Raw genomic sequence first — 22,660 nt, 5'->3', positions numbered from 1 at the left:
CCTGTGCTGAGGCCGTCTCAGGACCCCCTGGTGCTGCACACTGCTAAGGGATCCAGCTGGCGAGGCCGCTGAGGAGCCCCGGTACTCCACGAGGATTAGCTGAGCACTGTTGACTGAGGACTCTAGCCACTGTGTTGTCACATAAGCTAAGGACAGTGGGCAGGAGTGGGAGGCGTACTACAGGACAGCGCAGTGAAGCACTGTATGAAGTTAATGGCTTCTAGAAGACAGTATATTTCACTCAAGATGTCAAAAATGTCACAAGCAAAATTAAGATCAAACAAACGGTTTTATTTTCTGTACACAGTGCTTCGTAATGCTCTTGTTAGTTGTTCACTCTCTGAGTACAGAACACAGTGGATATGGGACATAATCGCCTCCTAATAGGTATCAGTGTAAAATTATTTTATCGTGATTGAGTAGCAGATTTTACAAGCCAAATTGAATCATTCATGGTTTCTCTCTAGGCCACATGTATACCTGTGTAGTAATCAAGCCCCAACCAAACAGCTCTGACTTCAGCCAGGTCTACTTCTAAGTTACAAAACAAAACAGAAGACATCAAACAAGATGCTAAATTTAGATTACCAGAAAAGAAAGACTGAAGAGCCAGACCTTATCAAAGTATTCCCTTCTTCCAGTGCCACGGGAACAAAGGGAATGAGCTAAAATGCACAACTAAGAAACCACCACCAAAATAAAGACCAACTGCAACACAAAACAACTTTTTCCTGAGGCCATCAGAAACTCTTTACGCAACATAGCTTGAGCATGTTTTCCCTGTTTATGCAATGCCGAGTTCAGGTGTAGAAGGGGGGCGTGCTCATTTATGACAAGGACTGCCCTATCTAAAAGCTGACAGTGTACTTATTAAAGTGACCTTATGTTGTTGAAAACATGGCTAAGAACCATATTATTACCAAAATATTCAGGAATTTAGTCCCTCTCTTACAAGACCAAACATGAATATATTAGGAGGTAATTCAGTTAAGTTATTGAATACCAATAAAAAGCATGGAAGTTAATTTGTGCTTCTAACATAAACAAAGTTTTCAGTCAACGATTTCAATAAAATGTCACAGATTGCATTTAAACTTAAGATCAAACAGAACCGGATCTTTGTTCATTCTGTAGCCACACTGGGCCTCTGGCCTTGTAAATAGCTTTGTCTTTTAGGTTGTCTCTTCTGAGACAAACTCTGCAGGAGGTGGGACCCATAGATCGCCTGCCTAGATTAGGGTATCAGAGTGGCGTAAAGGATGTTTCCTTTAATGTTCGTGGAGGGGAGGGTAGGTAGCATTCTTCAAGCCAATATTGTATCCAGTTCACTGTTTCACTCTCTGAGGCCATGATCTAAACACTTGATATCTGACATACTGTAGATAAGTTAATTGCTAATTTTGCCCTCCCACCCAACCATAGCTTCTGGCTTCAGTCAGGTTGTGGTCTGAAGAACAAATCATCACTGCAGACCCATCGTCCCGTCCCACAGATGGACTCTGCCATTTCAGAGCAGCCAGCAGCTCAGTGTTTGCTGTCTCGTCAGAGGCAGTTCATAAAAATGATTTTTTCGTAGGTTTTCGTAGTAATACTCATTTGAGCAACCTGGGGCAATACAAAAGGACTCTCTATGCATTTTTTGTTTTGTTTCTTTCCTCCTGATTCGTCGGTGAGCTCACTGAATGTCAGCCATATACCAATAGGAACTGAGCAGCTGAGACTAATGTCAATGATGTGACAAACTCTTGTTCCAAGGTGGCTGCAGCGTCATGTAAAAAAGGGAATTTTAGCTTTCTTCCTGGCGAATACGGATCAATTTCAGATTTGAATGCAGGGCCATATCTTATTTAAGGTAACAAGCGTGAATCCGCAATAGCTGCGACTGCACACACGCATGCATCCATGCGTGCATGCAGGTGTCATGGTTGTGGAAAGTGGTACATAACTGCGGACCGAGGGGATCTAAAAGTTAACCCCGAAGGGTAACCATAAAACCGCCGAGCGATAGAAAGGGACAGGGGAAATACCAAATAATAAATAGCGCTAAATAATCACTCCCTCTACTCACTGTATCTTCTGTCAGTGGACTCAGAAAACTAAAAGAAACGAAACACAGCCGCAGCGTAGCTACGCAGAAAGTAAAACCTCACTAGAAAAACAGAGTGGAGTAACTTACAAAAGAAAAAGGACACTCGCAGCCTGGCGGGTAGAAAACAAAAGGAAAACTAAAGAGACAAGGGCAAAATGTCCTCCACAGCACTAAGAGATAATCAGCTAGAGTAGAAACTAAATGGTGATCAAATCTGGCAGAAAGGATCAATGCGGTAACTTCTGCAGATTCTTACACCCCTACACACCAAGAGCATGACAAACAATGAGTCTGTGCTGAACCCCAGAAATCAGGGGCTAGATATAGGCCTCCCACACCTGACCCTCATCAGGGACAATTAACTCAGAGCAAATGCCTGTGAGGTGCCATCACCTCACTATAGCACTCACACACCTGCCCCTCATCAGGGACAATTAACCCACAGAAATCAGAGTGAGAGGTGCCACCACCTCACAGCAGGGGCGTCATGCAAGCCAAAATTCGGGAGGGGCACAATTAGAGCGGGGGGCTTGGGGGTCCTTCCCCAGAAAAAAAAGAAAATTATGCAATTTTCTGCAATTTGACATATAAATTCAAAGACTTTGGGGGGATTATTTTAAAATGTCACTAAATCAGTTTCTGTAGCTCAGTAATCTCCCACTTTATATTAGGGTAAATACTGTATATTTATTTGGAGATTTTCATGTCAATTATTTGTGCTGTTATGGTTATTGAAAATGACACTTATTCACTCACTTCAACACTGCTGCCACTTTTCTTGAAAAAGAGCTAAATCTTGTCTGCTTCACCCAAAAATTTTAAGGGGCATAAAAATTCACATAAAAATACTATATCCGCAATGCAGATTAATTTAGAGAGCATAGATAATAAAGCCACAGATGAAAGGAACCTGCCAACATGGTAATAGCTGTATTTTCAAACACAATGCATAGGAAGCAGCATGAGTACATACGAGACTGTGCTGACATCACATAGCAGTGTCTGCTCATTTGCCAATAAAAGCTCAGACTGAGCAGTAGTAACCTATTTTCAAAACTGCTCAGCCTCCATGAAAGATCCATCATCACCACTAGCCTAAGTACATATAACCTGTAACCACACTTACACACAATTAAATCTGCATACATTTCCATGAAGGAAAAATAGCCTATCACTATAAATCTCACCTAAGATAAACTGCCTCTTGCACTATCAACCTCCTGACTGAGGACAGGGCTGGGGCTTTCTGTCGTCTTTTTAAAGAATTACGAGATTTTCCTCTATATCTTGACCTGGAGATATCAAATGGAATTCAGTGTTTTGTTAACAATAACCTGTGACAGTGGTGGTAAAAACTATCAGCTCACTGCCATAAGATTCACACAGCTCTCCTTTACCAATATTAAATAGCATGCTATGCTATCACAAGTCACGACTAGCTAGCGAGCCAGAAGGCTAAACAACCAGATTGAGGGATGGCTACTAACTTTAGCTGGTACTGGCCAACTATCTTGCAAAGCAAACTATGCCTATATTTCTAAAATGCAATTAAGTGTGTATAACTAATTGCATTTCATTTTCACACGTTTGAAAAAGGGATTGATGCTCTACTAACCACTTCAGCGACACACCGTTAAACTGTCGCCTACATCTCCTCCAGCATCGATGCGCAACAGAGTGCTGTGTGCTGCGTACCTGCTGTTGTTAACCGATTTCATCCTGCAACTTTTGGAAGAAACCAATACCATAGGGAAAGGGGGTGTGTGATTTCTGAGGTATGATCTATGACATAATTAGAAGAATACATTTGACTCGTAATATAAAATGATCATAACTACATATTATAAAAAATAATAGTAATAAAATAAAATTAAAAAAAAAAAAAAAAATCCAGATATCAAAAATCTGGAGGGGCACGTGCTCCCCCAGCTTGAATGGGCATGACGCGTCTGCGTGCATGCATCCACGCACACACCCTCACAAACACGTGACCTCCATTCAGCCTCAAAATGTGTGGCTGCTAGAGGTTGGGGACAGCTTTGTGGACCGTCAGATGGCACATGCACAAGTTAGACAGCAGTTCATGTCAAACTTTTCCATGAAGTTGTATGGTGTTATGTAAATTGTCCACAAAGTTTTGCCATGTTACCTGAATCTCTGTAGATGTTATGTGCCTTTTTGTGATAGGCCACTCCTGCTGCCATGCCCTCTTTTGCCAATTGGCATGAACAGTTAATGAGCTGTTCTTTGGCTCATGACCAACCTTTTCATATCTTGTGAAAATCTGTGAATCCATTTGGGAGTTATGCGCCTTTTTGTGATAGGCCACGACCATCACCACGCCCCCTCTTGGTCAGTCAGCCTGAAAAGTTACTCAGCTCTATCTTCGGTCATGACCAACCTCCATGCCAAATTTCAGCCTCCTGGGGCGGAAACTGTGGCCACTGTGGGACACTTTTTGTGAGACCAACCGACCGACAGACAGAGCTATAGAGCTGCGTTGCCTCAAGACCTTATGTTTTCCTCCACACTAGGCATTTGAACATATAAAATTTCTGATCACCACTTTCATTGAATTTTGAGTGGTTTAGTCAACTTTGTTACACCTGTGGTGTTCCGGGTCTAAAATGACCGTCATAGGAAATGAATGGGTGACTACTGTATATTATGTTCATCCAGCAGATGGAAAACATCCCCATACACACACCCACTCACCCACACATCCACAACCACAGCCTTCCAAACACAGCAGTGAGAGAGAAGGACCAGTAAGGGGAAAGCGTAGCTGCTCTCTAGAGTCATTATGGCGAGTGAACAGTAACTTTGTGCAAGACCTTTTTTTGGCAGACTAACTGAATTGTGTATGAAACTTTGCTTGGAAGAGAACCCGATTGGATAACAAACTTGGCCTGTTTTTCTGACTTGGATTGTGGACTTTGATTTGGTTGTTTGAAAGACTGGGAACTGGCTTAGCTGGCCGGTGAGAGAGAGGGGAACCAGAGAAGTGTATTTAGGCTCCAACTGGAGCTAGATTTTGTTTTCTTTTGTCTGGGTTTGTTTCCCCATTATCACGTTGGTTGGGCTGAGGCCCAACTCTTCATATATGGACTATAATAAAAATCTGTTGTACTCCCAATCTGCATTCTATCTCCTGTTTCATTGCACGCTGTGGGGCCACTTGAGGCCTCCATCCCCCAGTCCTGTCACACACTGTTATGCTACATCTTCTTCTCTATCCCTCCATCGACCATACGGGTCAATGAGAGACAACAAGACAGAGCTTCTGTTCATCCCCTACAAGACATCCCTACTACAGGAGCTCTCAATCAATGTCTATGGCATTACAGTGACTGCCTTCCACTCTGCAACAAGCCTGGGGATGGTCCTAGATGACCAGGTAGACCTCAAGGAGCACATCAAGGCAAAATCATGGTCCTGCAGATTCCTCCTGTACAACATCAGGAAGATTCGACCATACCTGACCACGCACTCCACCCAGCTACTTGTCCAGAGTATTGTGACCTCCCGTCTTGACTCCTGCAACTACTTCCTTGCAAGCCAGCCAACTTGAGCCATACAGCCACTACAGATGATTCAGAATGTGGCTGCCCTACTGAGGTCACTCCACTCGCTACCAATCGTCATCAGGATCAGGTTCAAGTCCTTAACACACCTACACAAAAGGACAGCCTCCGCCTACCTACAGGACATGGTTCAATCCTACAAGCCAGCTCGACCACTCCACTCTTTTACAGCAGGGCAACTTGCACTCTCTGCCATCGGGGTGAATGGTTCTCACTCATCCCTAGCACAAAGCTTCTCCACCCTAGCTCCTCAGTGGTCCTCAGCTCCTCAAACTCCCTGTTCCTCTAAAAACCACTCAGTCATTACCTGTCTTCCGCTGTAGTCTAAAGACGCATCTCTTCAAACTGTACCTGGACTAACTATCACTACTCTGCAGGGTATACCCAGCTAGGATCACTTATCACTTGTACCCTTCTACCTTATTCCTGTAACACTTTAATGTTACACATGCACCTCCAAACAGCACTCATATTGCATTTGTGTCGTTAACTTCATGTTGTAGCTAGTTGTCATGCCTCCTAGTTTGAAATAACATTATTTTCTGACCTAGCCTATGCTTACTTTTGCAGCATCATACATGCAGTTAGAGCACTGAGGTCGGCCAACCAGATGCTCTTGGATGTTCCGAGATCCAAGCACAAAAATAGAGGCAACCAAGCTCCTGCGCTAGCTGCCCCTAATCTCTGGAACAGCGTACCTTTTCATATAAGAACTGCTCAGACCCTAGAATCTTTTAAGTTGCTGCTGAAGACCCACCTCTTCTCTTTGGCATTCAATTCGAGTTGAGCTTGTCTCCTTGATTTTATCTTCTATTGTGCCGTAATTATTTTATAACTGTGTTTATTGCTTCCTTTTATTCTTATTTTTATTTACTTTTATATTCCTTTTTGGTATTTTAAGTCTGTTGAGCACTTTGGTCAACTGTGGTTGTTGTAAATGTGCTATACAAATAAACTTTGACTTGACTTTGACTTACTGCGTGGATTGAACTTACTGTGTTCATGGCTATGAATAACTGTTTCATCATGAGTATTGTACCTTATTGGACCTGTGTTTTGTAGTTGTTTCAATGACCTTCGGTATGCACTAATTGTATGTTGCTTTGGATAAAAGTGTCCGCCAAATTAATGTAATGTAAATGTAATGGTTAATGTAACTTGAACGGCTAACGTAACATCGGCCGGTTAATATAATAACATATTACGGCTACAAATGTTTTTATGAATAATGAAATACTTCATGTAACTGTTAATAACATATCAAAAATCCAGTCTTCCATTATACCAAGTGTACTTACTTATAAAGAACTGACAGACTCATGAAGATATAGAAACACTACAACATGAACCCTAATAGGGTTTGCGCTTTTGGAGTAATTCCAATGACATTGACTGTCCAGTAAAGCACACTGTAAATATAGGAAAAGGATTAAAGTATCAGAAAGGCTTTCAGAGGTACACACACACACACACACACACACAGCAGCCCTGTTCCTCTTACGGTTTGCACCACCAAGGTGACATTTGTTTTCCTGCACACAATATTGTCTGCTCATCCTAACCGAGGGAATGGACAGTTCTCCACAGCCCAACTAAAGCTCTTGTTTGTTCTGCAACAAGAACATTAAATTCCCCCTTCAGGACCTTCAATATGACATCACATGTCTCCTCACTCATTGAGTGATGTCCACCTCCATACATAAGACCCAAAGGGTACATAACAGGATATTAGTCACTTAGAAACATTCTTCTGTATCGTTTGTTTGACATTTGTCAACATGAGGACTAGAGTTGTGGCTATGGAAGTCAAGGAAGCTGTTATGAGGCTGAGAAATAAGAAAAAAACTGTTGGAGACATTGGCCACCCTTAGGCTCACCAAAATCAACTGTTTGGAACATCATTAAGAAGAAAGAGAGCACCGGTGAGCTCGATAATTGCAAATGGCTTGGTAAATGGCAAATGGCTTGGCAAATGGCAAAAAAGACCTCCTCAGTTGATGACTGAAGAATTCTCACCATAATGAAGAAAAACCCCAAACACCTGTCCGACAAATCAGAAACACTCTGCATAACACACGCATGGATGTGTCAGTACCTCCTGTCTGCAGAAGACTTCACAAACAGAATGACAGAAGCTACACTGCAAGATGCAAACCACTAGTTAGCATTAGCATAACACAACTCTGTCTACAATCAACACACCTTCTCAATACATAAAAGCCATATTGATCATATTAACGGTCACCAAGAAAACTATCCTCCTAAATTGAAAATCTAGGAATTCATTAAGTATCACACAATGGCAAAACCTTCTTGCTGAACACATCAATGGAACAAAAATAACTGTCTCACTTAAAAATCTAAGTGACTTCACCACTATGAAATTTAAACATTGTAATTGTATAAATAAAGCTGTCCTCCATCAAGTGGGGGAGTTGGTGGGCCAATTGAAAAATAATAAATGAATAATTAATTATTGCAGTGAAGACATATTGCAACATCCGTGCAGCCAACATCTCACATCACCTTTTAGCACTAAGAAGCTAAATTGTCATCACCATGAATGAGTGTTTATAGCAGGTAAGCCTGCACTGAGGGACTTGAATCTTTTACCAGAAGGTAGAAGTAGGAATTTAGGGTAAAAGATGTGAGTGGGGTCAGACACTATTTTCTGTTCCTGTCTGATAACAGACTCCTCAATTATCGTCTGAAGAGATGGGTATTCCCCAACCCCCATAATATTCATAGCAATCTGCACCAGATGAACCATCAGACATTTCATTAGTACAGTCAAGTAACCAAACCATTGGTTTGCCTGTGCCACTGTGGTTCTTTTACCTTTGCAGTCATGCCTGTATTGTAATAATCTGGGAATTAAGCAACAAACCGATTAAAACAGACTGAAAAAATGATAGACCTATTTTTCTGGAATTATACATAATAATAAAGAATAATCCACCATCTGTAAGTCCTGTCTCAACTGCTGTTGCAGGCGGGACCAGCTTTTCTATGCACATCCGGCCATGTAATAAAAAACAAAAAGCTATCTAGTAAACATTAGGATTACGTGGTAGGCTACAGTGTGGGCAGTCCCCATATTGAGAGTACCATGTAAAATACTGCGAGCTAGCCTGCTAACAACAAAGATCTGAGACTCGGGGGACTTCCTGATTGCCTTTGCAATCCCACAGCACTCAGAGTTACGCGAGCCGGCTGGAGTTTGCAAGGTTTGTTATGAATTAGCGGTAGCTAGCTCCCTATGGTACTACATCAGAATATTTTGATGTTTAATGTTAGTAATTTTTATTTACCTTCTAACTTAGGCTACAAACTTACAGATGGATGGAAACTTAACTGCATCTATGGTAGTCATGGAAAGGTCAGAGTTCAGGAAAGTTCCCGGATGTGCTGCGATGCAGCCACGAATGGCAAGTGAATGGCTGTTTGTAGGGAAACCTCAAAAATGTAGATCTTACTAAACATTTTTCAAAAAGTCTCGTAGGTGTTTGGGGCCCCACTGCTCCTCGGGGCCCATTTCATTTGAAACTGTTGAAACTGCCATGGCACGTCCCTGGCCACAGCATTTAGTCTCTACTCACATATTTCACACTCCACATACTGTTGGACATACTTACACACCACATACTTACATCGGAGAAATGCTATAAGCTACGGGTAGTCAACTCTCTTATTTGCATGGTGCAAAAACCCGTGAACAAAAGAGGCCATCAGTATATTATTTCCCAAAGACGATCACACATCGCAGAGTGGGGTTGTCAGACCTTCCCCTAAATGTATGTAGGGGATTTAAACATTAATGGGGGAAGTTTTACAGTAAAGATGTATGGAAGTCAATCACAGATAGGGGGATTTTAAATGAGATATGGGGGAACATCTGTGAGGAATTTGAATGGGAGTTGATTGACGATTTTGAGGACTTTTTTTTAGGAGTATTTGATTCAGGCATCTGGTAACACTGAGGCAGAGTTTTGAACTAGGTTCAGTCTCAATTCAAGCAAAGAAACCGCAGTCGTTTCCTTTATTCAAACATAATATGTTAGGCTAGAAGAACTCATCACCACTTTGTTGATAATTCAAGAGGTCAACATTGTTTTGACATTGGTGCAGCTAGCTTGATGAACAGTGTATGATGCAGGAAACTGACACAACGTAGTTAGTCAACACAAATCCAAACATAGCCAAGGCAAGTAAGATCAACAATCCCGCTGCAGTTATGCACGGCACGGCATTCAGTAGAATTACAGGTCATAAAATTAGGACAGGCACTGACTAAGAAGACAGAGTGTAAAACCTTTCAGCAAGGTGAGGATTATCTGAACTATGTTTAATTTTCTGAACCCAGCTGTTTTAACTATTAACACCCTCATTTGGCATCTGGCACTCTGAATACCGAACACAATGTATCAACAGTTAAAACACCTCACTTATCCAACATGTAAAATATATTTATTTGATTTAATTTGATAATTATTATCAAACATACCAAATCTAAAGACAAGGTTCAACTACCTTGAAACAATTAACAAAGGTTATAGACATGGACAGTCACACAAGGAATTATTGAGAGAAGATACAAAACCACAGCATATTTGTCCCAAAGTAATCTAAAGATGTGCCAAGACCTAAATTTAAAAACAAAAAGGCAGCAGAATATTTTTTAAAAAAACCAGAGATGACATGTAGACACCAGACCTAGATGCTAGAATGCTAACTACAAGAAAGCCACATATTTTATCTAGTGAAAGGGGGGAGGGGAATGGACACCCCTCTGACATACACACACACACACACATGCAGATCCACACTTACACACAGACACACACACACACACACACACACACGCAGACCCATACTCACACACAGACACACACATTCACACCTCCAATGGCTACCCCTAATTTCCTACTCTGTCTTATCGCCAGGCTATCCTGACTAGCTGTTTTACAACTTATTTGATCCACTATATAACATCTGCATGGATAAAGCTACAAATTCATAAGAAATTGTCCCACACTGCTAATTAATGTGTTTTTTAAAAAATTAAAAAATTAGCCTATCGATTATATTGTTGTAATCCGCTAATTGCAAATTATTCAGTCATCAACCTCGTGCCACTTATTTGTGAGCCAACCCCTTAATGCTAATTGAGTGAATTGCACAGAAACATGCCCTATACTGGCTATTCATTTCTAAATTGGATAAATGTTTCGGAAAGTCCTGTGAATCGCATAACAACATAGGCCTGTGCTAGGTTCATGTAGGAATTCACATCCAAAGCACAGTAGGTGAAATTACTTTCACTATGAACTAGAGTCTGAAGTTGGAATCAGTCACTGCATGACTCACCCGTTCACTAGGAACTGAAGTCAGTGAACAAGAGTCTGAAGTTGGAATCAGTCGCTGCATGACTCTCGTTCTCCTTTGTGGAAGTCCATCCATCTATTATCTATACCCGCTTATCCTGGTCAGGGTCACAAGGCGAGAGGCAGGAATACACCCTGGACAGGTCGCCAATCTATCACAAGGCATACACAACATTCACTCACCATTCACACACACTCAGAGTACCCGGAGGAAACCCACATGAACATGGGAGAACATGCAAGCTTCACACAGAAAGGCTCAGGCCGGGATTCAAACCCAGGACCTTCTTGCTGAGGCAACGGTGCTACCAGCAGAATAAAATGTCATTTTATTCACAATCCTTTCAGAGACACCACAATCCTGCAGTACACACGTGTGTGATGAAGGAGTAAAACTCACCTTCATCAAAAGGTCAGGGTGTGAAAGAGAGTGGGGTAAAGGTATGGATTTCATTAGAGTTCATAGCAGGAAAATGGAGATGGATGAAGACTGCAATGTGTGACAGGCCTGAAACATTTTACTATGCAGGTCAATGTTTTACCATATCAATCAGACAGTCTGTATCCAGTTCTCATCGGTGACCTATTACTACAGACACAGGGATTGTTTGACATTAGTACTCTCTTATTGATCTATTATCTCTCGTAGTTAGTTTATGTTTTAAAAAGATTACTTTCAGAAAGGTCCTGAAAATGAATGGGAGTGAACTGGGAGCTGGACAAGCAGGAGGAACGGCGATGCCGTTAACGGTTAACAGGGACAGCATATGTTGCTAGTATTCACACTATCCAAATACAATGGGGTAAGCTCCACAAAATTACTTGTGAAATATCCCTTTAATTATCTTCGTACCCAATTCATTTCATTTGAGGATTGCGGGTATGCATCACAAGTTCTTTGTGTGTTCCTTTTCTTTATCTGCCTAGTGATTTTGCTCCTTGCCCTCTCTCCTCTTTATTTAACTGTTTTCATTACAAATGGCTAACTTAACTGTTCACTCCCAGTACAGTTTATTGGTGCTGTTGACCAATATATAAAATATGTCCATTTCTTCAAAAACAAAGACCCTTTCAGGCAAGACTCGCCCCGAAAGGGACATAATAAGGAATCCTGTATCATGCTAACAGCCTTTGTAGAGGCTGTGTTAGAAAAACACAGACAATATTTTGAGACACAGCTCTCCCGGATCAAGGACGAAACCCGGTCCATACGAGCTGAAATGGCATGAAAGAGCTACAGGCTGAATTTGCCGGTTTGAAAGCCAAAGTTAAACTAGCTGAAATCGCTGCCTCGCTGCACCCAGCCAAACAGGATCAGCTTGAGGCTAAAATGGCGGAGCTGGAGGATAGGAGCAGGTGATGCAACCTTCTCATTGTTAACCTACTGGAGAATTCTGAAGGATCAGACCCGGTTGGTTTTCTTACCAATTCCTTCAAAGAGTGGTTCCCCTCTCTGGCTGACAGGACTATAGAAGTAATGAGGGCTCACCGTTTCTATGGCAGCTGATCAAAAACAGCAGACAGGCCTGGAACATTGATTATTAATCTGCTGGGGTTCACGGATCGACAGCATATTTCGCAAGCCGCCAGGAAATCACCAGTGAAGTTTAACAAGATAGTCATTAGTTTTTATCCAGACTTCAGCGATTACACAGCACAGCGGCACAGCCTTCTCTTCTCTGCTGGCAGTAACCTGTGATCGCGGTCTCCAGACGTTCCTAATATACTCAGCCACGCTCAAGCTCACTCACGATGATGTACGACACCTTTTCAAGTCTCCGGCTGAGGCAAGTCAGTTCATCAAATGTCTTTCCTGCTAGAGCTGCTCCAGTCAACTGTAAGAGCTGGTATAGTGAAGAGTTCCAAACTACCTCTGGAAACAACGTCTGTTATTATGGATTCTCTGAGATAAGCTGCAGAATTAACTCAAGATCAGGCACTGGGGTTTGAGGCTAATTTAACAGTTCCCCGAGAAGACTTCACTCTGGCATCCATTATATCCTACAATTCCTCTACCTTCCTATTTTCACTCTATCTACAGGCACTATGCTGGAGATTCTGGGTCAGCAGAATAAAGCAGAGACCAGGATGGTGCTACTGGCCTTTAAACATAGAGCATTTACTGCCTGGTTTAGTCTCCCAATACAGAAACACAAACATTTAATTAATAACCAAATGTATCCCTCTCAAACCAAACTTAACATAATTTTAATCATAACATTGAAAAGAAGTTTTATCCTGCAAAGTGGCTTAAAACGAAAATATAAAGAGGTGGATAGATAAGTCTCTCCTTTATTCTTTTCTAATTATTCATGAATTAATTGTGCATTGACCATGAATAGAAGGAATGGGATTCAAACAACATTTGTTCTTAATTTACTATTAAAACTTACAATTAAAAGCAAGGATTGTTTTTTCTTCACAAACAGTCTGGCAAACACAGCCATAACTAGAACTTCACCAAACTGAGTTTGCGAAGAAAAGGTGTAAAGTGCATTTACTGGTCAAAGTCCAAGTTAAAGACAAATGTTGATTGAAAAATTGGCTGTAAAGTGTTGACTTTTTAAGCAAACATGAGCCTTTGGTCTTGTCTCAGCTTTGTCTTTCTTCTTAGCTGTGTGTCTTTGGCTTTGATCAGTTTTAATGTGTCTTCCATTCGTTTCTTTCATGATTATCTTTTACTTCATTTCCAGGACTGTCTAATTTTGTTTTTGATCATGCAGTTGAGCCTGTGTTATTAAATTAGATGTTTAATTGGGCCCTATTTTCTCAGTCAAAGCACAACTGTCAAACACTAGCAGCAATGTAAGGCGCTGGTGAATTTGGGTATTTCAGTAATTTCTTGACTCCAGGCACTAGCACAACTCGCTACAGTCACAGTCGCAAAAGAGGCTGGTTCAATAAGAATAAATGGTTCATTTCTGTGGGTTCTGTGGGTGTGGTTGGATTTAGTTTCATTATTGCCTATCAGATCACCCCATTTCTTTCCCTTTAGGAAACACAGCCAAATGCTAATGTCACCATGACTGAAGAGCAAGTGTGTTGTGATCATCTCCACTGAAGGGAGGAGACTGTTCTCTAGCATAACTAGAAGTCTGTACAACACTAAATTCCTAGACCTTGCAGCAGGGCCCCTCCGTCTCCAGGCACCAGACCTCCCAAGTTAAAAATATATGTGTGTGTGTGTGTGTGTGTCTATGTGTGTGTCTGTGTTTCTTTCTCTCTGTCTCTTATGTATTTCTAGAAGTCCAAACTGGTGAGCTTGGCCTGCCTCCTTATCCTCCCCCTGCCATCCTGCCAGGGAGGAACCGGCTATGATGCCATGCTACCCAGGACTCTGAAAGCAACCAATAGATAAAAGACCAAACTATTATTTCTGATATAAAGCTAGTTTATGCAATGCTGAAGACTAAGAGGTCACCGTGTGCTTATTCAGTATTCATGCTATATGACTAGGCACAGCCAATCATTTATTTTGTTAAATCTCACGAGATGCATATGTATTAACCATGTACCAATCAGAATTATGTATGTTATTGTTAACCACTTTTTGCTAATAAAAGCAGGGACCAGACTTATCCATCTTGTTGTTTGTGCCAATCAGATGTAGAATTGTGTATGTTATTGTTAACCATTTTAAAGCAGGCTAAGACTTACATCTTTTTTTTGCCAATCGATGTAGAATGGATGATTGTTACCACTTTTGCTATAAGCAGGGACCGATACACTGTTTATCAATCAGAGTGATAGAGTTATTAAATTGCTTATGAAACAGGACTGCCTTTCAGTCAGGCTATCATCTTGTGTGTGGTCTGATTCTTTCTGCAGAAATAAACCCTATTTCTTACATGGATATACCTCATCGTGCTGGTTATTCTAAGGGAAAAATTTTCTCTGCCCAATGTTATAAACAATTACAACCATTATGAGGGCCTCTACAAACCAATGAAGATGATGAAACTGAACAGTTTAGATTCATTATTTTGTTAATATTTAAACAAAAACAGTGTATTTTATGTTCATATGCCAGTGCTAAGAGGTATAATAAACGGTTCTATTCCCATGAACAGTTCTGCAGGGAGAATATTCCCAGTCTGGCCAGGAGCAGAAGGCAGCTGGCAGAGACAGCCTCCAGTCGGGCTCTCCATCCTGCTGCTGCCGCTACTGTTTCAGCTAGGCAGGCATCACACTTGTGCACCAGAGGACAGGAAAAAAGACAGTGATTTTGTATGAATTAACTTCTTCGCTGTCAATTTTTATCATACCACTATTTAAAATGAACAAAAAAATGCTGTACTTCAACTAAGTGTCATTCATTTCAAACATGCACTTGATAAGATGGGCTAGGCTCATTGTAAACACTATCTGAGGGGTGGAAAGGTCCCAACTATCTCATTAAAGTAGCTTACACAATTAACTCCACTGCCTAAATAGCCAGCATTGGACTGCATAACTGAAGACAACTTTCCTTTAAAATAGTTAAATTGTAATTGAAGGGAGGAGAGTGTTCTCTAGCATAACTAAAATTATGGTACCACCTTAAGTGCCACTCTAAATTCCTTGCAGCAGGGACCCTCCAGGCCACGAACCTCCCAAGGACAACAACAAGTTTGAAATATAGCCTATAAGTGTGTCTATGCATGTGCGTGTTCTTCTCTCTGTCTTTTTATGCCTTTCTAGAAACCTTTCACCTCGTTCTCCCCCCCCTCCATCCTGAACTGGGAGTCCTGGCCTTTCACCTCGTTCTCCCCCTGCCATCCTGATAAAGGAGGATCCGGCTATGACGCCATGCTGCCCAGGACTCTGAAAGCAACTGATAGATCAAAGACTAAACTATTATTTCTGATTTAAAAGCCTGTTTAGACTAAGCGGCCACCAGATCACCAGGTGCCTATGTAGTATCTCATGTTAGACAAGACATAGCTAATCATTTACTTTGTTAAATCTTACTTTATGCTTTACAGTTAAGACACTTTTTGCTTATAAAATCAGGGACCGCCCCTGCTTTCTTCAGTTCGGCCTTATCTACGGTGTTGCGTGTAGGTCCCGGACTCTTTCAGCAGAAATAAATCCTATTTCTTATAAGATACACCTCATCGCGCAAAGGGAATTTTCTCTGACCAGCAAAATAAACAAATATATTTCTTGTATCTGTGTTATGTGTTTATAAATTCACATGTGTGGCACAGTTATAATGATACCAAAATAGCACAAGTTAAAACCTGGTATGGGTTGGTTTAACTGCAAACGCATTATTCAACACCAAACTCACACAGTGCCGAATGTTTCTATTGACACATCCCCGATTGCACCAACAAACCCATGTTGACACAAGCAGATTAACCGCAGACCATAAAACTATTAACCATGGTGAAATTGAAAAATATGACACAAGCAATTCTGAGTGTGTTTGTGCCTATGCTGTCACCAAAATAGGGCACCTTTTCTTAATATTGTAACTTAATATGGCATCTCTTCATTTTAATCTGCTTGAATTGTATGTTCTGACAAAGGTTGATCCATCAGATTACTCTGCCTATCAATTAACTCCTTAGTTATTTCATAATTGCAATCCTTGCAAATAATTAGTAAATGTATTAAATTAGCAAATAATAATAGTAAATTAAATAAAATATATAGTAAGTGCTGAGGTTTTGCATTTGATGCTGCTTATGTTCTGGATACAAGACATTAAATTAGGGCACAAGTTAAAACATCTTGATTTAGAAATCTTTTTTTTAACCAAATTTTCTCTTGCCCTGCACTTTATTCTCACTAGAAATGGAAAGTGTGAAAATACACTGTCAGTCATCTACATTATTAATGACATAATACTCACATGGCCTTCCTGCAGTTCCTGATTACTGGTAGCAGTCTCTGATGACCTGCTGCTGATATGTTGTAGGTCTTGAAGTCAAACTCATCCAGGACCTCCTCTGACATCAGTAACACAAAGGCCAGAGCTGAACACTGGTCTGGTTTCAGCTTTTTACCAGAAAGTTTTCCTGATCTGAAGGAATTCTGGATTTCCTCTACTAGAGAGTTGTCATTCAGTTCACTGAGACAGTGGAACAGATTGATGATCCTCTCTGCTGAAGATTCTTTTCTGATCCTCTCCTTAATGTACTGGGCTGTTTTCTTAATGCTCTGTGATCTGCTTCCTGTCTGTGTCAGTAGTCCTCTGAAGAGCATCTGAATGGAGTCCAGAGAGAGGCCAAGAAGGAATCGGAGGAAAAGGTCCAGGTGTCCATTCTTACTCTCTAAGGCCTGATCCACTGCACTCCTGTGTAACTCAGACAGCTGCACTCTGGCACTGTGAGGTTTTGATTCTTCTGCTCTGAGTAAATTTCTGTTCTCTTTTACACATGATTTAAATACAAACAAGGCGGCCAGATACTCTTGAATGCTCAGGTGCACAAAGCAGTAGACCTTCTCCTGATACAATCCAAACTCCTCTTTAAAGATCTCTGTACACACCCCAGAGTACACTGAAGCTTCGCTGACATCAATGCCACTCTCTCTCAGGTCCTCTTCATAGAATATCAGATTGCCCTTTTCCAGCTGTAGAAAAGCCAGCTGCCCCAGTTTCAGGATGATCTCTGTATCTGATGCTGACATCTTCTTTGGGTCTGTCTCATCAGTGCCATGATACTTCTGATTCTTCACATTAGTCTGAATGAGCAGGAAGTGTGTGTACATTTCAGTCAGAGTTTTGGGCAGATCTCCACTCCCTACTTTACCCAACATTGTCTCCAGAACAGTAGCAGAAATCGTGCAGAAGACTGGTATGTGACACATGATGTAGAGACTCCGGGATGACTTTATGTGTGAGATAATTCTGCTGGCCTGGTTCTGATCTCTGATTCTCTTCCTGAAGTACTCCTCCTTCTGTGGGTCATTGAACCCTCGAACCTCTGTCACCTGGTAGACACACTCAGGAGGGATCTGATTGGCTGCTGCTGGTCGGGATGTGATCCAGAGGAGAGCAGAGGGAAGCAGATTCCCCTTAATGAGGTTGGTCAGCAGCACATCCACTGATGATGACTCTGTTGTATCACAGCAGATCTCATTGCTTTGGAAATCTAGAGGAAGTCGACATTCATCCAGTCCATCAAAGATAAACAAAATTTTGACTTCATCACCTTCAACACTTTTCATCTCTTTCAGTTGTGGAAAGTAGTGCTGCAGAAGTTGCATCAGACTGAATACTCTTTCCTTCTTCAAATTCAGATCTCGGAAAGGGAGAGTGAAGATGAAATCAATGTCCTGATTGGCTTTTCCTTCTGCCCAGTCCAGAATGAACTTCTGCACAGAGACAGTTTTCCCAATGCCAGCGATGCCCTTTGTAAGCACAGTTCTGGGTTTCTCTTGTCCAGGTAAAGGCTTAAAGATGTCATTGCAGAGGATTGCAGTCTCCTGTGTGGTTTGTCTCTTGGATGCTGTCTCAATCTGTCTGACCTCGTGTTCATTATTGACCCCCCCACTTCCCCCCTCTGTGATGTAGAGCTCTGTATAGATCTCATTGAGGAGGGCTGGGTGGCCCTGCTTTGCTAAACCTCCAAATATGCATTCAAACTTCTTCTTCAGATGAGTTTTCAGTTCCTGCTGCGCTCTTTTTATGGATTCATCTGAAGAGAGGAAATATGAGAAATAATAATTTTAAAGATGTGAAACATTTTCCACTCAAAAACGGCTTTTAACAAAAAAAAGCCAATGAAAATATTAATGCATTTAGTTTTCACAGTATTTCACACACATCGGTGTTACATACATCATACAGCATTGCACACCTCTGCACAGTACACACTCTCCACAGTTACACTCTCTACACATCATACCTTCTCTCCCATGTTACACACCTCTCTCACAGTGTTACACACCTCTCTCACAGCATCACACACTTCTCTCACAGTTACACACCTCTCTCACAGCATCACACACTTCTCTCACAGTTACACACCTCTCACACAGCATTACACACCTCTCACACAGCATCACACACTTCTCTCACAGTGTGTTACACACCTCACACAGCATTACACACTTCTCTCAGTGTTACACACCTCTCACACAGCATCACACACTTCTCTCACAGTGTTACACACCTCTCACACAGCATCACACACTTCTCTCACAGTGTGTTACACACCTCACACAGCATTACACACCTCTCTCACAGTGTTACACACCTCTCACACAGCATCACACACTTCTCTCACAGTGTTACACACCTCTCACACAGCATTACACACCTCTCTCACAGTGTTACACACCTCACACAGCATTACACACTTCTCTCACAGTGTGTTATGCACCTCACACACAGTATTACATAACTCACAATTGTAATTCATCATAAATAAAACAAATCTGCATGAAAGTACATACTGTTGCATTTGTACAATAAAGATTAAGGAAAAAACTGAAAATGGGTTCAAATGTCCTTCTACACTTCATTTCTCAGGTTTATTTTGTGGACGTGTCCTTGTGGTAAAGTCTTTAAAAGTTTTTCTCAAATGTTTAAACACTAAAACTGGAATTATGCACACGATGGTGAAAACTTGAAGCTCGTGTGTCAACAACAAAGACTATTCGCAAACTCTAGCACATTCTTTGTTTTCACTCAATACAATCTAAATCAATTTTGCAAACTCTACACACAATTTCATATTTAGCACAATTTGATATCAAGCCTTGTTTCCATGGAAACACTGGCCTTCAAATGCCAAACTCTAATTACCATTGGTCTCACTCACACACACGCTCAAACTCAATTGGCTAAATTTCAATTTCTGCCAAGCATAAAGAGACCTCAGTGACCTCTATTGTGTGTAAAACAATGGAGCAACACAGAACCAGAGAGCAGAGCGAGGCAGAGGCGAGGCAAGGCAGAGCGAGGCAGAGCAGAGGCAGAGGCAGAGCAGAGGCGAGCAGAGGCAGAGCAGAGAGAGGCAAGGCAGAGCAAGGCGAGGCAAGGCAGAGGCGCGAATATTTCAAACGAAATACGTGCAACTTTAGTTGATCATGTAAGCAACCATGGGTTGACCATGACCGAAGCTGGGAGGCGAGTGCAGCCGAATTTGAGCCGCTTCACCGTGGCCTCTGTTATCCGGGCTTTTAGAGATGAGAATAGGTGAGTAACCACTTCAATTGTCTTCTATTAGAGTACACTACTGAGATGCATAGTATACAGTACTATTATTTTGTGTCTTACATTTCTGAAATGTGTAGCCTATATATACTTTCTTTTCACAGAATTGAAAGACGACCAGCAAGTGGTGGCAGAGCTCGTATATTCACAAATGAGCAAGAGACAGCTATAGTAGACATGGTGTTAGCTAATACAGTTTTTCTCAAATGTTTACACACTAAAACTGGAACTATGCGCACGATGGTGAAAACTTGAAGCTCATGTGTCAACAACAAAGACTATTTCCGCAAAACTCAAAGCACAAGTCCTTTGTTTTCACTTAAATAGCAATTCTAAATCACATTTTTGCACAACTCTACACACAAAATCTCATCATTTATCACAATTTTCATAATCAAGCCTTGTTTGTTCACATGGAAAACACTGGCCTTCAAATGCCAAACTTTAAGTACCAATTGGTCTCACTCATGCCACACCTTCTCAAACTCAATTGGCTAAACTTTTCAATTATCTGTCGGAGCATAAAAGAGACCTCAGATGACCTCTATTGTGTTGGAAAACAATGGAGCAACACACAGCACAGAGAGGTAGAGGTAGAGGAGGAGGTGTACGTGTATGAGGTGGACGAGGTGGATGAAGAAGAGGGAGACAAGCTAATATTTCAAATGAAATACGGTCAACTTTGGTTGATCACTTTTTTTTGTTTGTTTTTTACAGCAGGCCTACAAACTACAATTTTTATTTTTGCAGTCTGCTGAACAAAGATTTATTTTACAGTAACAAATAAAGATTTGCTTTGTTACCTTTTTGAATTTGTTCATTGATTTCATATATGATAACACATCATCACATCCATTGCCCACAAGCATGTTCTAGTTTTGAGAAGACACAAATGTTATCTATTTTGGCAAAACTCATAATTGCACTGATAAGGAAAATGAAAAAACACTTCTAACAATGTTCAGTATGACTCTTGATGGAACCTGGGTTGTGAGTGCAGCCCAACTGGACCTCATTGGCAGGACAATACAGTAAATGTGCATTGTATCATACACAATAACAACACTCAAACTGATAACAGTTCACACACTTTGCTGTACTGTACTGAATTAGATTTACCTAGCAAATGCACTATTTATATGATGATATATTTACTGTATTGTATCATGGCAACAGTCTTTATATTTACTGTAAAATTGCAGTCTATTTTGGGACCCCTCGGAAAGAAAACTAAAACTTCAAAAAAGGATAAAAAATAAGCAATTTTTACACGATTTTATACACTTGAATATGTAACATGACCTCATGAGGCCAGAACATATATACTGTATTTTGATGGTTGTGTTTTTAAATTTATCGCACCAGTGTGAAATCAATGCTCAATAAGACCTATTCATGAGGCCTGTGTGAATCATTTTGATGGAAAAAGTCAGTTTTGAGAAGAGAGAGCATAGTTTTGAATGCATGAATGCATTTTGCAAGAGATTTGTGTAGTTTTGGCAAAAGGTTAAAGGAGTACCATGGTGATTTTCACACTTTCTCGGTTTTATGTGCTATTTGCACAAGAGGCATTGAAGAAACACAATGAGCAAAGTATTAAATATGTCCGTTCTGTATTTTTGGAGAAATATGCGTTTTAAATTCATCGTCCTATTTTCAACCGGTTGAGAAAGTTGTCATTTTGCTACGTCACTAATACAGTAACTACTCCCATTTCCACGCCCCGTAAAGAAATCTGACAGCACACACCGTCCTGCTGTTCAGACAATGCAAATATTTGACTAACGTTAGGTTCACTAAAATTAGAGTGCCTTTAGATTATTTCTGTTAACGTTAGCTAGCTAGGAGGTTTGCTTTCATAAGACAATGTTATCGATAACGTTAGCTTGCTAGTTTGCTTTTATGAGGATGTTATAGTTGTGCTTTTATCTTAACTTGGCTAGCTAGATATAAAAATTATAATTGGATATAAGTCAACGTCCTTACCTTAGCTATCTACCGATACTTGATATACTAGCCCTACTAAGCTAGCTAGCTTGTGAAAATTCAGTCTCCCAAAGAGAGCGCGTATCATGAGGGTAGCTATGGAAACGGGGCACGGTCTGTCAATCATAGCTAACTGACAGTTCTCATTACCACGCCCAGACGGTTCGGGTGAATTTTTATCGTGGGAAATTTAGGCTTAGAAAAATACGTTTTAAAGTGCATTAAAATGACTGAAGAATTAAAAAATTATGCACATTTGTTTTGTTGTTGCCTGAAGACAACTGGGAAGTGTCACGTTCAACCACCATGGTACTCCTTTAACTGTTGCTGTGCTTTGTGTGTAGAGTTTTGAGAAACTGAGCTATAGTTTCAGAAAACGTGTTTAAACAATTGAGAAAAACTGTAAAATCTGATATTTTCATCCTGAGTGCTCTTTAGCACTGGATACAAACTCAGGGCAGTCTGT

The 22,660-nt window shown here is 40.9% G+C and overlaps 1 protein-coding gene across 14 annotated transcripts in view; it reads right to left on the bottom strand.

Moving 5' to 3' along the window:
• The window catches only part of LOC135246809 (NACHT, LRR and PYD domains-containing protein 12-like), a 140,719-nt gene that overhangs the window by 7,962 nt on the left and 110,097 nt on the right, over positions 1–22,660 (bottom strand). For 13 of the 14 annotated variants that reach the window (XM_064320081.1, XM_064320080.1, XM_064320077.1 and 10 more), the window contains one exon: positions 16,897–18,685. In XM_064320081.1, coding sequence (XP_064176151.1) covers positions 16,897–18,685 — 1,789 coding nt within the window. Of the gene's footprint in view, positions 1–16,892; positions 18,686–22,660 lie in introns of those variants that run through there. The other variant, XM_064320092.1, reaches the window with a different exon arrangement.

This window comes from Anguilla rostrata, unplaced genomic scaffold (genome assembly GCF_018555375.3).
Source record: "Anguilla rostrata isolate EN2019 unplaced genomic scaffold, ASM1855537v3 scaf0934, whole genome shotgun sequence".
Classification (NCBI taxonomy): domain Eukaryota; kingdom Metazoa; phylum Chordata; class Actinopteri; order Anguilliformes; family Anguillidae; genus Anguilla; species Anguilla rostrata.
Note: the sequence above shows the minus strand (reverse complement) of the source record. Positions and strands in the feature narration are given on the sequence as shown.